General features: G+C 34.2%; 1 protein-coding gene across 3 annotated transcripts in view; it reads right to left on the minus strand.

The window, feature by feature from the left end:
- The window catches only part of NOL4 (nucleolar protein 4), a 293679-nt gene that overhangs the window by 77787 nt on the left and 196693 nt on the right, over window positions 1–19199 (minus strand). For 2 of the 3 annotated variants that reach the window (XM_054583510.1, XM_054583512.1), the window contains exons 7-8: window positions 16234–16413; window positions 15324–15515 (exon numbers count right to left, since the gene is read on the minus strand). In XM_054583510.1, the coding sequence (XP_054439485.1) occupies window positions 15324–15515; window positions 16234–16413 (372 nt within the window). The remainder of the gene's footprint in view (window positions 1–15323; window positions 15516–16233; window positions 16414–19199) is intronic. The other variant, XM_054583511.1, reaches the window with a different exon arrangement.

Genomic DNA, 19199 nt, shown 5'->3' on the forward strand with positions numbered 1-19199 from the left:
AGAAAAGGAAATTAGAAAGCTGGGGCTGTGTGCTGGGAAGAGAGAGGAGGGTCACATGAGGTAAACCTAAAAAAACTTGCCATTAAAATGTAAATATAATTTTAAAACTCATATTGCTTCTTGATTTCATTCTGTACTTTGATGAGTGTGCATAAGATATTTTAGCCCAGAATAAGAAATATATTAATCTAGAAAATCAGTGTCTCATTAAAATATGGCCAAAGCAAGGCTCAAAATTATAATCTAAGCCACATGAGCTTTAGGTACACAACGTCTTTTTCAATTGAATTACTTTTTGAGGCAAAGGTATTGTGGGAGCACTGGAATAAGAAGATTCCATTGTAGGAAAAAAATCTATATATTTGGCTGTGGCTAGCATTGTTCAGATAGAAGTGAATGTATTATCACCTTTATAAACTATAATATTAGACTCTTCATCTGGTTCTAGGGACTGAATTAAGAGAATCTGAATAAAATAAGTCTTGATAGCCATATGAAATTCAGAGAAGTGTATTTCTGTTCTTTATTAACTTTATTTTTTTCTCTTTGTAGGAATCTATTCAAAATCTGGAATAATTTTGAAGTATATACATAAGTATATAATATTAAAATTTTTAGACTGATTAAATTGAGTAATAACCATAAAAATTCCTTAACAGCATAAAAAAATTGAACAGAGAGAACACAAGGCAAAATATCCCTTCAATTAAAATTAGTGGCACATCTTTTCAAATTCTGTTTTAATTTTTAAAAATAAAATGGAAAATAACATTTACTAAAATAGTATACAAGTTGTTATACATGATAATTTACATAATTCTCCTTTCAGAGAAAATCACAGAGTTGGGTCTTTCCCAGATATATTAAATTGGACTCCTTGAAAGCTATAATAAATGGAGCTAGATATTTTTAAAGGTCACCAAATAATCTAGTATTTCAAGGTTTTAGAGAAAATCAACTTCAAGATAAAGCAATCATGTATGGTTTTCTATTAAGTGGGAAAAATAACTAAAAGAAAAGATATAAGATTAGTAATTGCCAATAGTTAAATAGTACCATTTTGAAAATAGAGTTGCTCTGAGCTTATTATAGAATTATAATTTAGTAATGGCTGTAGAAATCATTCAGAACAAGTTTCTGTTAAGTTTGAAGAAATTGATAGCCCAATAGATTAAGTAATTTGCCAAAAGACAAATTTAACTAGGTATAGAAGCCAGGTTTCATATCTCCCAATTCTCAACTCTCATTTTCTTTACATAATTTGTCATTAATAATAGAAACTTTTCTAGAAAAAAAATCCTGACATATAACCTGTTGTGCTCAACTAATACATAAGCCAGCCAAAGAGAGCCCTTTACATATAAGTATTACAACCATGATAACTGATTCAAGCTCATTGAAGAGCAGGGGAGAATAAATGAATAAAATCTGTACTACAGTTTAAAGAATATACATGTATTTTTCAAAGAATCTATTATATCTCAAATATATAATAAAATAGGTACTTCCAAGTAGGAAACCAGTACTGTAATTTAATTTTAAAATTAATATTAATAACTTTGTGTGCTTAGGATGTGCAGGCATTAATACTAAAAGTTTAGATTCATTATCTAATTCAGTCTTTCAAACAACCCTTGAAAAAAGTACTTATATATTATTCATGTTTGAGAAAAAAATAAATTGAAGTTATGAGAGGTCATAACTTGCCAAAGATCATACAACTATGTATGTGGAAACACCTGGGTTGATATCCAAATCTGATAATAAAATGGGAATAATCTGTAGTAAATAATCACATATTCTCATTTTACAAGTAGGGCCTCAGTGAACTTAAATAAAGCTCGAGCTCTTACATACTAGGCGTTCCTGCAGATGAATCCATTTACAGCAAAATCCACTTCATATTTAAGCAAATAACATATTAGGGTCTCTCTAAAATCCTTCTCTTAAAGTGACTGACATCCTAATATATCTCATTATTGATTCTTTAAAACCCTCTTTGCTAATAGCCCAAAGATAAAATGTCACTTAATCTAAGTTCTGTCACATGTCCTACTGACTCAATCTAAATTAGATTTTCATGTTGGAACAACTGGAAATGGTAAGAAATTACTGCACATGAAACATAAGAAAGCCTAGTTTCATCCCCACAGTGAGGATGATGAGGCAGGCTGAGAAGTTCTCTCCTGTGAGACTATCCTACTAAAAATCCCAAACGAGCTCATAATAAATGCTAATGCTCCTCAATATACACAGAGCTCAGCCATGCTGCACCGGTTATATGATGCTAAATATGAGAGTCTTGCTGAGCTTTCCCCATAATTTGGCCTTTATATATTTTTATAGCTCAAACGCCCTTCCACTAAGATAGAAGGAAATGATCAATTTTGCTCCTTATAAAACCAATTTTATAATAGAAAAATTTTAAACTATTATTAATTAGTCTGAGTTCTTAGCCCCACCTTCATGAGAACTCTCTTTCACCACATTTAATAATAGAACACTTATTACAAATATCTCTGCTTTGAGGTCTTCCTGGGAGATAATTAGCCAAGTGTGGTTAAGGGCTGTCGTTGCAGATTCCACCAGGGACGGGGGCTGAAGGCTCCCTCTCACAGCAGGTAAGAGTGGCCACGTAACACAAAAGCTCCATGTAATAACTTGAGAGAAGGACATTTTGACAAAAAATCCAATGCAAAGAATTCAAAAGATAATTTATGAAAACAGTACTTTTCCTGGTTGAATATAGCTCAGAACTTAACTATTTATTAATATGTATATTTTAATATACATAGTAGACAAAATAATGATTCCAAATGTATATAATCTTACATTCTACATGATTTATATCTAGATGGAGAAAATGTGATACCTATTTTTTCCCCCCAGGATACAATATAGTGCTAACCACCCCTCACTAATTATCTCTTCTTAATTAACTGTCATTCTCCACTGGGATGAGCTGATCTTTCCCTAGCACTATCCTTATCATAATAATTATCTATGCCCAAATCAGTGGTGGCTGTTACATTAAACAGATGGCTAAACTGTCACATGGAGCATTTGGAGTTCAAAAAAATCACATTTTAATTGGGGACTTCAGATGTGATTGCTGTTGGCACAATGTAAATGTGTTTCCTTATATGTGCATGTAAAATGTACTACCACACCAACAAACTATTCCAATTTTTGGTTTTAAAACTAAAAACTAAATAATGTTAGAGTCCTCTGAACTTCTGCTGTACATGTAAGATGCCTTAGGATTTTTAAAATTAGAAAAATGTACAAAAAATAAAAAATGTAAGTTCTGGCAATGGTCTCTAGACTCTATTCTTTAGGTAAAGCTTATTATTAGGCAAGACCAGACTGAGAGCAATAGTGACATCCACCCAAGATTGTAAGTAGAATGAGCTCTTTCAAAATAATGAGAGCAAATCACTCAGTAGTCAGAGCTTAGGTAGGACCCTAAATTAAGATTGTTTCTCCTAATCTCATTATTTTATAATATATAATTTAAGAATTCTGCAGCTTGGATGTTAGGCATATCCTATGTCCCCAAAACGGTATGTCTACACCTAAAAGTGTAACTGTTACAGGCTGAATAGAAAGTTTCAGCTCCTAAACCTAGGAGTTTAGAAGCTTAGGCAGCTTCATTTTAGACATCAGTGGAACAGAGTAACAGTTTAGCAACTAAGTCAGATTGACCTGGATATTATTGGCTAATCAACTACTTGCCATGTGTCTGACCACTCTTGCTATTTAATTTCTCTGAGTCTCACTCACCCTGCCAAGTATCAGTCTCTTTATTTTAATAAATGGCAAAACTGAGGTTCAGTAAGTTTTTAATAGAAAAAATAATCTCTATATCATGGGTCAGTTGTTAGAATTACTTCCATGAAGTAGTGTACATAAAATCACTGATATCCTCATTTATTTATTCAACAAACATATTTAATGAATACTTTCTATATGTCAGGAGCTATGCCAAGTCCAAAGACATGGAGATAAGCAATAATGTCTCTATCTTCATAGAATTCACTTTACAAGCTAGTACAATGCCTAGTGTGTAGGGTAAAATGCACATCCAATAAAGCATGTTTATTATAAACTCTCAACCTTTTATTGGCAATTTTGAAATCCTAATATCGTATAAACTGATTTTTCAGAAACTTGGGCAAACTCAAGTTGGCATTAAAAAATGACATGAGAATACTTACAGTCTTTCTCTTTCCAACTTTCTATGTATATTCACATATGTGGTAGAAATAATATATTTGTATATGGAATGTTTCTTACAGACCCCACTGTGAGTGTTATGCAATAAACAGAATATATACTCCATCATGTTTCCAAAATCTGAAAAGTTATGAATTCTGAACCACTGATCCAAGATTTCAAATCGCGGGGCAGGGTTGGGTGGATGTGGCCTCAAATAGCAGGTCAATTGTCCCTACCTCATCCTGTATGGTTTTGGTGGAAATGATCAGCAAAGTGTGTCATTGAACTGATCCTGCCACATGATTTAGGACTGGATAATCATGAGAGCTCATCTCTTTATTCCCAGTAACTGATCTAAGGGATGGACATATGATCCAAAAGGGCCAGTCCAGATCCTTTTATAGGAACCAGGACCTGAGGCTAGAAGACTGCTCTTGGATTATAAGTTTTAAGAATAGAAGCTAAGAGCTGCTGATGGTGACATTTCCCAACAGGTACTGAGGATCCATCTGAGAGTTAATCAGTATACAAGAGAAGTACAGTTAGTGGGAGGGCATCAAACCCTGGCATTTGAGCCCTGACAGAGGTATGTGAACCACTGGGCTTTCCAGTTTCTTGAGAAAATTCCCTTGACTACCTCAAAAGGAGTTTTAAATAAGCTTTTCTAAAAATGCTAATTAACCTTCACTGACAGTTTGATTATAAATATTTTACTATGAAATGATGCTCTATGTTTTAACCTTGATTTTAACACATTACTGTCCTTTAATAATGATCTTTCACAAAGACATGGGGAATTATAGTTGATAATATACATGCTTATATACGAGGTCTGTCCAGAAAGTGTACAACCATGTAATATGAGAAATAGAGACATTTATTGAAGAAGATACAAGATAAAAGAAACATTGTACATAGGACAATGACCCTTCAGTCCCCTTCAGAGTAGGCACCTTGGAACCTCATACAGTTTTCACAGCATCTCTTCCACTGTTCAAAACATTCTGCCAAATTCTTTGCTGGAATTGCTATCAGCTGCCCCATCATATTTTCCTGAATCTCATCCATGGTCTGAAATCTCTTCCCTTTAAAAGGTAATTTTAGTTTTAGAAAAGCCAGAAGTTGCCGAGCGCCAAATCTGGGCTGTAGGGGTGCTGAGTCACCTGTGTGATTTGACGTTTTGCCAAAAACCTCTGCACAAGACGTGATACATGAGCAGGCTCATTGGTGTGATGAAGCTGCCAGTCACAAGTTTCCCATAGCTGTGGCTGTTTTCATCACATTGCATCTCTCAACTGACCAAGAACACTGAGGAAGTACTCCTTATTAATTGTTTGGCTTGGAGGGACATACTCATGATGGACACCACTTTCCCAAACAAAGAATACAATTAACATGGTCTTGATCTTGCTGCGACTTTGCCACTACTTCTTTGAGCGTGGAGAACCTGGTGACTTCCATTGGGATGACTGGGCCTTTGTTTCCAGATCATAGTTATAGACCCACAATTTATCTCTGGTTATAGCCTTCTTAAGGAGATCTCGTTCATTGGTAGCAGTTTGAATCAAGTCATTAGTCACTGCAGCATGATGTTCCTTCTGTTCTGGTAGCAGAAGCCATGGAACGAATTTTGCCACAATACACTTCAAGCCAAGATCCTGTGTCAAAATCTCAGACACAGTAGCTTTTACAATCCCCAGATCAGCTTCTAGTTCTTGCATTGTCAGCCACTGATCTTTGTTGATTGCTGCCCGTACACATTCAACATTCTCAGGTATTTTGCTTGTTTTAGGGCTTCAGAATGTAGATTACTTTCAACAGATTCTCGACCGTCTTTGGAGCATTCGTGGCACACTGTTATTTGTGGTGTTCTCATTGCATCATCCCTGAAAGCCTTCTGAATCATCTGAATAGCTTCCAAGAAGGAATGTTCAAGCTAACACAAAATTTGATACAGATTCGTTGCTCTCCTTGCTCAGTCATTTTGAATGTAATGGCCACACAATACACATGCTCACTCAATAGCGTCTACCACCCCCAATGACTAGTACAATGAAGTCATCGTTCACACATGCGCATTCCAGTCCACTCTCCTTGGCTGCCAGGTTACATTGACATTACGCAACCATGCTTGTTATATTAACAATTCTAGACTTTTTCTGGACAGACCTTGTACTCACATAGTCTCAAAATTAATACTTTAAGTCCAGTTTATTTAATGTCATATGATATGCCTCTGATCAAGACAGGATAAAAGAAATTATCAACTAAAATGACATATTTTCATTTTTAACTAAGTGCCCATTTATTTAAATCTCCACTAGGAAGCATCTTTTAATTTGGAATATAAGCAACTATATATATTTATGATTATTGTGGAGCATGGCATCTATTCCCTAATAGTTGACATGTGAAACCTGAAACTATACAAAATTTTATTCAAACATTTAATATCACTACCTATTCGTACTGATGGCCAACTAGCAGGAAATATTTTTAAAATACTCTTTCAAGAGTTAAAAAGAGTTAATAGCAAATGTTATGTAACTGTCTACTCTAGGGGAAAATACTCCCTGAAGATTTAAAATATATTAGGCTAGAGTTTCAGTCAACAGTAATTTTTAAATTCAAATACTAATTGCAGAATACTGTGAAACACATAGCACATAATAAAATTAGCTCATTTCCCAACTAATTTCTACCACAAAGTAACACAATAAATATCCATTCACTCACTCATCTTTCATTCAATAATTTTAATTCAATCGAATTGAACATGTACTGAGCAGCTTTAATGAACAGCTAATTGCACTATATACAACACTGTGGATGATAAAGATATGCACAAATTAAGAAGCATAGTACTCAAGAAACATATCTTGGTACTAGGGAGGTAAGGCCCATATATAAGTAACATTAATATAAGACACGATAAAATAAAACTACAAAAGAGGTACCACAAGTAAAATTTGCACACAGAAGAAGCAGAGATTTGAGGCTTCTCTTAGCTAGAAGTATGGATTAAGTAAATAAAGACATATTTGATTCAGTTCTCCAAGTAGTTCAACAGATGGAGGCAGCGAAGGCTTTCCCAGTACAGGGAACCATGAAATGAAATTTCAGATTAAACTGCATTTTGTCATGGACCTTGAATACCGTGTACTGGGCAAGGTAGGAGTTTTCAGTGTTATTTCAAGTGCTGTTGGTTTACATGTGTAAGAAAAGTGCCATGTGTTTCCATGTTTTCTGTAAGGAAACTAAAGCTCAGGTGTACAAGGTCCACAAGTGACAACTGAAACAGCACAGATTAAAACCAAAATCCACTGGCTATCAAATCAGAGTGCTTTTCTTCTGATTTCCTCACCAACGCTGCTAATTTTCCATTGTTTCCTTCTGGGTTCAATTTCCTTATTCTCAGAGGACTTTCTATTTGATCCAGAGACAGCCTATGAGTGGTAACCTCAGTCCTTGTCTGAAATCTCTCTTTCCTCCCCACTCTGGAAGTGGTGTTTAGCTGTGCACTGATTTGTCGATTAAAAGTAGTTTCTCTAACAATTTTGAAGACTTTTTGTCTTAGTATTTTGAAGACTGTCTCTGACATCTATCTTTGAGGACAAGGAATGTGATCATTGTGTTCTTCTGGTTTAGATAATCTCTTGATTCTTCCTGGTGACATTTAAGAATTTCTTGGGCCTGCAGTTTCTACTGTGATATATGTATGTGTGGTCTGTTTTTATTTAAACTGCTCAGGACTCATCTATTTCTCTATCTTTGGGATTCAATGATCTACTCTATTCTAAAAAATTCTCCCCATCTGTTGGAATGCTGTCATTTTCTAAGTTCTCCTCTGGAATGCCTATTAGATGTATCTTTATGATTCTACTCTCTAGCTCAACTTTTTTTTCCATATTTCCTTTCTCTTTTTCTTTCTGTGAGTAATTTGCATAGTTCCATGTTAATGGATTTTCTCTTTGGCTGAATCTTATCTTCTATTTAACCCATCTGTAAGGTTTTTGTTTCAATGCTATATTATAACGCCTATTTTATTTCTTGAAGTTGTAATTAGATGATGTACTTCCCCTTTTGATACAGAAGTACCCCTTCTAGGGTCCAAGCTTCACACACAGGATTCAGTTCACAATCCTGCCCAGTCACAAATCAAAATCCACATCTCCTGAACTTGAGTGGGTATTCAGACTCCATTTTTTTCTACCTTACAGTCTACTACTCTATCAAATTAAGGGCTTACAATTCTGGCTATGAGGTTTCTATTAATTTCATGGTTTGGGAATTTCTGTTTCTTTCTTTTAAGCTTAAGGTATTTTAAAAACCATATTTTACTTAGGATTTGTATATATTTGCACAGGGAAGGGGGTTGTGGGGGGTGTGTGTGTGGTATTCCATAAGGCTCAGGGAAACATTTTACTAAAAGATACAATAATTAGTAATTCTGAGAACTATTTGGCTATACATTTTAGTTATTCTTCTAGTTTAATACATGTAGGAGAGAATGAGAGAATAGTATCCATAATCGCTGAGGCAGGAACAATCAGTGAACCAAGAGAGCACACAGTGAGGGAAAAACCAGCAGTCCCATATATGATGGCTTATTGTGCTAATGAAAACAATTTAGCATATTAAAAGGAAGAAAAGAGGCAAGATTATGTGTTATATACATCATCACATGTAATATTCCAACAGCCCTCTCCTTCAGAAAAATAAAGGCTCAGAAACATCCCATAAAATTGTATGGGAATTCAACTAAGCCAGGAATTGAAATTTAGCTTTTCAATTTCAAAAGACTATACTTAACATATAAAAAATTTAGAATGTGTTCTAAAATGGCCATGTTTGACACCACCAAAGCCAGAATTGAGGAAGACTGCTCCAGTAGCAAAAGGATATTTTTCATAAAACCAATGAAGTTTAGGAACCAAAGTCCCTCCACCTGATGGGATTCCCCCAAATTTTTAGATGGTTTAAACCCTCTCTTTCAAGCCAAGTACAAATCAAGAAGCATTTATATGTGTGTCTGAAATTTTTCTAAAAAGATGTTGAAAGAAAAAGGTTTGAATCTTCAAAACTTCCCTGTCTTTAAATTCTTTTCTCTCTGTGTGATATCTTTTCTAACTGTATGTAAATAGACATTATTCTACCTAATTTTTTGCTCATAACTTTGATTTATTTTTATTTTGAAAAAGGCCCCAAATTTTATAATTTTCAGGCACAAATCCTAGATCTGTGCATGCCTAGGAATAGACAGTAGGGAGGGAGTATGAGATGGAATTGAGTTAAAGGATTACGCAAGAATATAGGTAAGAAATAGAAAGGGCTAGAATTAAAATGATAGCATTTAATTACAGGTAAAATTCCTGTAAAATTCCAGGATTTTTATCCAGCACATAAAATTCCAAATTACAGGACTGATTTGGGAAACTCAGCAAAGGAGGAATAAACAGAATTCAGTGAGTGGTAAGATGCAAGCCGTAAGTATAATGAACAATCAAAATCTCATTTGACGTTTATGAATGCTGGTGTAAAAGACAATAGATAAGTCAAGCAGAATTTACCAGTGATTTGGTAGATAAGGTGGAATATCAGTGAAGAGAATGAGTGATGGAAAATGATGGGTAAAAAAAGTAAAGGAATTAATAAGTACAATTTGGTTGTTATAGAACTGTTATGCATCGTTAAAGTACAGCATAGGGATAGTTGTCAATAATATTCTAATAACTATATATGGTATCAGGTGGGTGTGAGGTTTATCAGGATGATCACTTAGTAAGTTATGCAATATCTGATCATTGGGGTATACACCTGAAACTAATATGATAATATGTGTCAACTGTTACTGAAAAATTGTTTAAAAGAGATCAGTGAAGATATAACCGTACATTTATCAAGTGTCTGGCTGACATTTGGAATGGAATACCAAAACTGTGCAGATAACTGGGATTCTACTTGAAAGTAGAGTACAGTATACAGGGGCAGACCTTTGCAGCTGTGGGAAGGATCACATGCAGTGCATGGCCAAGACCAGAGTCTCAGGAAATGGCCAAAAGAAAAAAAAAAGTAAAAGAGGGGGATAAAAACAAGAGTCTCAAGAAAATGGGGCTGATTTATGAAAATGAGGATGCAATCCTTGGCTTTGGTGCAAAAGTAGTCATGTGATCTTCAGAGGAACTAATTCAATATGATGAGAACCAGAATTTTAATGTGAGGAATGACCAAGAGAGTTGGTGGTCATGGGCATGATCTATGAGTATAAAATAATCTTTCAGAAAATCTAGCAAAGAAAGACAGACTCAGATTGTAAAAGAGGAGTTATGAGATTAAATATTTCCTTGGAATCTGGAAACATTTTTATACAAGAGAAGAAATATTCTTCTTAGTGAAAAAGGAAAACAAAATGTGGAAGAAATGGGATAGTTGACGGAGTAATATTCTAAACAATACTGGCTGTACAGGTTTATAAAGTTTTTATCAAGTTCTTGTATGAAGGGATAGGTATATTTCTGGTCAAATATTTAGTTTAAAGAAGCACTCCAATTAATTTTTAGTAATATCTCTACTTGCTGAAAAGGAACAGCAAGTGCCACTGTAGCTTTTGCAATGTTTCTGACATCAGGAAAGCTGTGAATTAAAAACAAATTATGATCCCTCTACTTTGGGCTGCATTAGATGAGTAGGAGCAAATGATGTGATTAGTCAAATTCCCTTAAAAATGTACCATTTCCTAAACATTAAATATTTATTTTCTGATGAAAGAACCATAAGATCAGAAGGTCAGACATGAAAATTGTTGAATAGTTTATCATGGGATGTAATGAAAAAGAAATACTAAGAATAAGAATTTAGAAGATGATATGAAAGTATGGTGTTTCCATAATTAGATTATGTACATATTTGTTTTTAAAATTTATATCTCAGTTTCCCCTATAATAGATATCAGATCCACCAAGGAAATATGCACACTGTAATAAATTAAGCAAAAATATCGGGATCTTAGACTCTGAACTTCCTGGCAGCAAGGCATAAAAGTGAACTAAGTCCTAGTGATGAGAAAATATAAAAGCACTCTATTCCTGCAGAAGAAACTTTTCTCTTGTATTACCTTCTAGAAGTTTCTGAAATAAAGTAATTTGTAGTGGATATTAAGTAACCTAGTGGACAATGCTCATGGCAAAATTTTACAAAAACATTGCATGAGATTTATTGCTTCAAACACACTTAGTCAATTATATAATATTAAAAAGTAAATGAATAATTTTTCAAGAGGCTGAGTTTCCTGAATTCAAATGCCTAGGATATTTGATCTAACTTGGTACGGTGGCAAAATATGAGATGTAGGAGGAATGAAGGACTGAGAGTCTTAAGAGACCATCTCCCCTAAATATTTTCATTTCAGTTTTATAAATATGTATTAAACCTCTGCAGTGTGGTGAAAGAGTCTCTAACAACACAAACTCAGAAAACTAAAATAGAAATCATATCACATAACGCAGGTGTGGGCCAACCCCACCTATTTTAAGTGCTCATGAATATATAGGACCTTGAAAAAATACCTTTCTTTTCTGGAACAATGAACAAATATTCTTCAAAAATCCAGCTTAAGTAGTTTGTCAAAGCCACACAACAGAATCAATAACAATTTGATATTTTTGTCTAAGGATTAATTTAATAGTTGTTTAACTCATTGTTTTTAAAACCTAATGAAAACTAGGACAGTAGTCTGGATCAAACTTATTAGACTTATTTTTCATACTACATGCCCTTTTGTATTCAATACCAAAGATTTTATGATTTGAGATGTTTGGTAACAATGAATTGTAATAATGTGAAAATGTGTAGAAAGTATCATAATACAGTTATTATATTTCATATATTATAGAAAATATTTATAGTCATGACAGAAATTTTGGCTGCGTGAGCCATGAAAATCTGTGTGGTCTTGATAATTCCAGTTAAATAAGAATGCATAAATATGCACTCTAATTACTGCAGGCAGTCAATGAAAAGTATTTGTGTTGAAATGTAAATTCTTGAAGGATAGTGTAGAATAATTAAACATGAATAGATTTTGTATTAATGACAGCAGAAAATTAGTCAAAGGAATGCCAAGATTCTCAAGTACAGTACTAAAATATTCCGTAATAAAGCACTTCTATGGGAATACTTCTTTGAATTTCTTAATCAAAGTCAGCAGGAAACGTATAATTCAGTATTTGACTCCATTTAGTAGTCCCCTGGCTTAGACATCCCAAATCACTGGAAGAACTAAGTTTATTGAATGCTGGTTCCATTTTATAATACAGAATCCCCTACCAAATAATACTACACTTAACAGTCCCCTTTTAAAACTATATTAAAAACTTCTTCAGGTTTCCTTATTGACTTATTAATAATGTAACAATTTCCATGTAAAAACAATCACATACTGTAAATGATCCATTTTTTTCATGTCTACCTACACTAAACACAATAGAAAAAGAGTTGTGTAATGTTGTTTCTATTTTTAAAAAGACCTGTTAATATTATGCTAAATTTAAAAATATATGATGGCAAAAGTATGCGTGTACAATATTTAGTTGTGATGACTATCTGTCCTCCTCATGCCTTTTCCTATCTGTTCTAGATAAGGATGACTACTCAAAATGACACATAATCCTCCCACTCTCTATGGCAATGAAGCAATACATAAAACAAATCAAAATTCCAAGTGTCAACTAGATGGTAGATTTACTTTTTTTATTTCTGGTAACCCATTACTGAATAATGAATAAAAAATGAGCTAAACTACACTATCAATTTTCATCCATGTTGTTCATTTAACAATTATGTTAGGCCTTGAATACTATCTTAAGCATTTCACTTCCCACAACTTTTACCTTAATGAATCATAATAATCAGGGAGCATGTTATATTTTCCTAATTAACAGGCCAGGCTTCTATTTCTTCTTATTACTTCATATGATGTTATGTGCATTATATATATATTGAATAAACTGACAATTATTAAATTTAAATTTAGTAGCATTTTTGAGAGCATAAGATTAGTTTATAAAACAACTTGACTTTGGAGAAGTCAACTTTTTGTTCTCTGTGCATAGCACAAGGTTTACAACAAATATATGTTTATTGAGGTAAATAAATGCAATCAATGTGAAAAACCCATAAATGTCTCAAAGATGCTTTGGAGAAATTAAGAATTCTACATGACAATGACTTTTTTCTCTAAAATAATGATTAATAAAAAAAACTGTACCATGAAAAATAACAAATTTTACCAAAGAGAAGAATTTCTAAACATTAAAAGATTAGGAATAAATAGTAATGCCAGATACTGTTAAAATAAAAAATAGTGACATATAATATTATTTTTATTGTTACTAAAAAAGGAAGGAATATATTATACTTTGTTCTCTGAATGAGACATAGTTTTAACTGAAATTTCATATCATCTGCTTAGTAGTCCTGAACCAGATCAAACGTCAATGCCAGTATTCTGGGCTTTAACACCTGTTTAGATATTCTTTTTGTCTATCATCTTTCTCCTACTGGGTAGGTGATAATTTTTTAATAATTCAGTAATGGGGAAAATAGCTTTCTTTCAAGTATCTCTCCTCTCTTATATCATGTCACCTCTATTGTTATAATTCAGCTTGATCAGACACAGCTATGCCACTTTTATTTTAAAATGACTTCCGCATCACAAACTGATTTCAGTGTAGCTGTTCTGAGAAGTAAGCAATTACTGAAATGGAGGGTGCTGTGATTGTATACTGCAAACATTTTGGTAAGCTTTTTTCAGATGATGAATTAAATAATATTTGATAGATAATATTTTCAGAGTTAAAATTTATTTAGTGATTACTGTGTGTCAGAAATGTCTTGCAGAGTTTTACATGTGACAATTTATATCATCCTTATAGCTTCATAACTTAGGAATTATTATCATCTCAGAGAGGCGTCTGAGTACAGGCAGTTGAAGTGACTTGCCCCCTGGGGACCCAACCTGGTGCTCTTTACCATCTAGGCAGAGGACTGCTTCTCTATAGGAAAAGTCATTTTCCTTTTAAAAAATGTCAAAGACATTTTTACAAGCCAATGTAGAAAAATCAATAGTACACAGTGTATTTGTTACTTTTGTCATTTCATTTACAGTTGAAAAATGATTTCTCATATATATGACATCTTCTGAAACCTCTCCTGTCCACACCAATTCCTGCCCCATCACACGGAATAAGCGAGAGTCACAGATCACAAACACTGACGGTCTTGGCTTTAATGGAGCCAAGGGGAGGAAAATATTTCAGAAAATTTCCAATACATTTCTGCTCACATACATAAAAAAACAAAGAAATTAAAAAATATATTGTAAATATATGCACTCTTTATAGGTGTAACAATTAGAGAGCAAGGTGAAATACAATCAAGTTTAAAAAAAACATCAATATCTGATTTGTACCCATAAGTAAGCTAACATTAGTATAATCTCAGATCTATCTATAAAGCCCAGCTGAATATAAAAAGTCATGTTACCATACACAAGTACACAGATACATTGAGTACAACAAAGCCTTATTTTTTCACATGTGAATTTTCATGCCCTGATCTTTATTTTCAAGACTTGCTATTTGTTAACCGTTGGCATGCAAACAGTGTCACTTAGATGGACTCATCCATTTCCTTTCATCTCACAAAAAGCCATTCTCACATGCCATCTAAGCAACAACTGGTGTTTCCGTTCAAGCCTTGATTAACCTTATATCCACTTTAGTAGTAACAGAAAGAAAATGAACATGAATGAGATGCTGGTTCTCATGGGATTTTACTCATATCACCCTCATTTCTTATGACATGATATCATCTGGGCCTGTGAGCACTGGTTTCACAAGGTATTCCTTATTGAATAAACAAGGGGGATAAATACTTCAGGAAGATGAAAAGGAGAAGGGGAAGAAAACAAACAAGCAAACAAGAACCCCTTTGACCTGACATTATGGAAAAAATAAAAAAAGACACTAAGATGAAAAAAAAAAGTGTCATGGTGTACATGTGGGATTTTGATGGAATCTAGGGCTGTGTTTTAATTCAAAACTCACCATCTCAAAACCACTTCTTTTCATCCGCCTGCAGGACTTGAGGTAAGTACGTATGCGTTTTCTGGCACGCTCTTGATACTCAGGGAATTGTCGCCTGCATGAGTCAATGATAGCCTGGATCTTTTCTTTGGGCTGCTTAGAGATTGGGACCATTCGGTCCAAGTTTTCATCTACAAACAGCCTGACAAACATCTGTTGGCAAGAGGGAGACAGAGGAGAAGGGTTTGGAGGGCTGCTCTCTGCTATTCCTAGCTTTCTGTCTTGATTATTGATAGGAAAATACTCTTTTTTGGTTTATTCACTGGAGAACTTTGCAATGGAAAGCCAGAAATTTTAAGCAAACACCCTTTAAAGATTTTCTAAATGGTCGGATAAAAAAGAGAGAGAAAGAGAGAAAGGCAGACAGACACAGACAGACAGAAAAGTATAGACTATTGTGTAGAAAAAAATCAGGAAGTAACAGTAGACTGCGACAATTAAGCACCCCATAAAATTCTCTCTTAAAGAGAAATACGATTGCTCCATTGCTACACTGCACAGTGTACTAATCTCTGCAAACAAACAACTGACTCTTTTTGTCATGCATAATTAGATAAGCTGGGAAAGCAAAAGAAATAACTGATGACGGGCGAACTCTTCGGAGAAATAAGCTGAGGCCCCCTTCATCCGCTAGGTAAACATGCATACTCACACAACACAACTCCCGTTTTCAGCTCACATTTGGCTTTAAAATTCTAAACAAAACACAGCAATTCTGGTGTCTGGTTGGCAAAGAGTGTTTCATGTACTTTTTAAATCCTTCTGTAAATTAAACAAACATGTCTCTAAAATATCCACATTTACCAACAAGCAACAACATGAAAGTGAAGTGGTAAAAATGAGGCCACACTGGGAGTGTGGCGGGACTCACATTAAAAGCTTTCAGCCGCTCTGCCTCTACACCATCTGTCTCGTTAACTTTCTCTGAATCATCATGGTCATCGTGATCATCTTCATCTTCATCTCCTCTGTTCAGAGAAAGGTCCTCGGCGCCTCTGTCTCCACTCTCATTTTTGCCAGAGTCATAGCTGGAGTAGCTATGTGCTGGAGACTGAAAAGAAAGGAGGAAATTGTTGTTTTTAAACTCACTGCACAGACATATGCATTTGATTTTACTTTTAATTTCAACCCTTTCTCAAAGTCTTGTTTCAATGAGTTGGTAATTCTAGAGCTGCGGCTATTCTAATTTAAGTCAAAATTATTTTAAATTAAAGGAAAAATTCATGTCTGCAGTCACATCTGTCCCATTTCAAGTGCTCAATAGCCACATGGAACATTTCCATCACTGCGCAAGGTTTTACAGAATTTAGCTTTCTGAAAGCAATTACTCTTTCCACTCAATATCCCTGTTCCAAAGGAAAGAAAAGAAAAATCAACCTGTAATCAATTTTGCAAGAGAATCATAGAATCACAAGTTCTCTAAATGGAAATGACCTCAAAGCTTAGTCACTCTAACTGCATTATTATTCTTTAAACAAATAAGGAAACTGAGCGGTGGACATATTTATTTGACTTGCTCAACTCGGGCTGTACAAAATATCATTGAGAATAGGGTTATTTGCGTGACAACATGCTTTCAAATTAGTTTATACATTTTCTATGAGTCAAGATGGCAACTGATTTTGTTTAGAAAAAAGGAACTAGGGTCCTCCTAATCATCTGTCAAGCCCAGTGTTTCCTAATGCATAAGAGATGATGGGTGCCACCCAAGACAATTTTCACAAACTGATCATTGTGTATCCAAGACCAGCCATGGGTCCTGCTGTGATGTCTCCTCCTTCTCTGTCAGCCCAGCATCTTTTCCTTTCAGAAATCCCCTGCTTTCACCAAATGACAGTGGCAATCCTTTCTCATGGGCATCAACTTTCTCTACCTCATATATGTGGGCCTTGAACTTCACCTCTAGGTGAAAAAAACGTTGCCTGTAACTGAAGTCAGGTTGAATCCAGCAGAACTAAGCAGAATGGAAACAGTCCTGATAACATCATTTGAAAATCCAGATACAGCTGGGCTTGACATTAACCCAAACACCCTTCAGATATAGGATAAGATACATCATCCAAACCCCTGTCCCCTTTATTTTGATTAAATCTGAGTTTTAGTCACTTGTAATTGAGTCTGGAGTGGTACAGAAATCAATAATTATAAAGGTAGAGTAAAAACACAGATTTCACATGTAATAATTTAGATACAAAGGTGGCTCCGGATAAATAGATAACAATATCTGTAAAAAGCAGTAGCAATCCTCAAGTCTACACAAAGTAAAATCCTTCTGAAAGACCTTAACAATGGGAAATTTGAGACAACAGTGTTCAAAAATGCCTTTATGTAATGATAACATATGTCCAACACGCTTTATAGACAACTGACCTTAAAAGTAAAGTTAAAATTTAAAAACCAGCATATTTTTATTGTTTAAATCATTAAGAAGGTGATATTTCCTAATAAAATACAAGGCAAATATTCTATAAGTTTGAAATATATACCATATAGAATATGTTTTTAGGATATTTTTTAAATGACAAGGTGCAATATTTGGAAAATGATATAATAGACTTACCTGGTTTTAAATATGCCAAGCTAATTTATTCTTTCTACACTCTGTGACACACAAATCAGCCATATGCTATAAACAGAATAACTTGGAACCATAAAGGATTTATAGTCCTAGTCCCTTAGAGTAAAGAAAGCCCATTCTTAATGGCTTTGAGAATATTCAGGATATAAATCTAAAGCATAATCAATGCTTTTATCCTTTATAATATCAACTAAAATTTTTGTAACTCCAAATTCTGTTTCTCAGGTGGAGTTTCATTTCTCGCCCCCTTACTGTGGAAGATCTACCTATAGCCTTCAAAGTCAATCAGATTAATTTCAACTTCCACAAAGATCCCCACTTCTACCTCAGTCCACCTTCAATCTTTTGCTAAACTGTAAACTTGTAATAAATATATTGGGTTGGCCAAAAAACCTTTTTAGTTTCTTTCCATAAAATAAAAGACACATTTTTCATTTTTACCCATAACTTTAGTGATTCGGATATTTTGAATATGTTGGCTGTCTCCTGCTGTTGCCTTCTAGTGGGTAGAGGCCAGAGGTGGTGCTAAATATCTTCCAATGCATAAGATGGCCCTACAGCAATTAATTATTTGGCAAAAATGTTAGTAGTATCAAGAAACTTCACAAACCACTTTGACATGTTCTATCAGTCACAGCACCTTCTCCATACACTGAACAACTTTTTTGGCATTTCCATTGTGTTTCTGCCTTTCTTGAAATAAGAAAGCATAATATGCTGAAAATGTGTATTTTCCTCCATTTCAATATTAAAATGGCTGCACAAAAATTCACTAATTCTGATAAGCTTCTTTTAAAAATGCACATTATGACAGCTGTCACAATACAGTCTAACAAAACTGTTTCAAGTGAAGCTAAAGACAATCAAGCACTACTAGAGCCATTGCATGGAAAAAAATTAAATGAACTTTTTGGACAACTAAATACTACGGCATTTGACACAGAATTGAACACCTGTTTTGCTCTCTACTCTTCTTCTCATGTTAATTTGCAATTCCTCCAAGCTAGACTGAGAGAGGCATCAATACATATCCTTCCATATTTCCCCTCACACTACCCAGCATATGCTCTCTACAGACTTGGCATTCAAGACTAGTTTTCCTTTTTCTACAAAACTGTTTGATCTTTTTAAAAAAATGAGAGAATGAAGAAAAGCCACAGACTGGGGAAAAAGATTTGCAAAAGACAAATCTGATAAAGGACTGTTATCCAAAATATACAAGGAACACTAAAAATTCAACGGAAAAACCCAACCATATT

The sequence above is a fragment of the Pteronotus mesoamericanus genome, unplaced genomic scaffold, assembly GCF_021234165.1.
Source record: "Pteronotus mesoamericanus isolate MK-2021 breed Mesoamerican mustached bat unplaced genomic scaffold, CSHL_Meso_final contig_74, whole genome shotgun sequence".
In the NCBI taxonomy this organism is placed as follows: domain Eukaryota; kingdom Metazoa; phylum Chordata; class Mammalia; order Chiroptera; family Mormoopidae; genus Pteronotus; species Pteronotus mesoamericanus.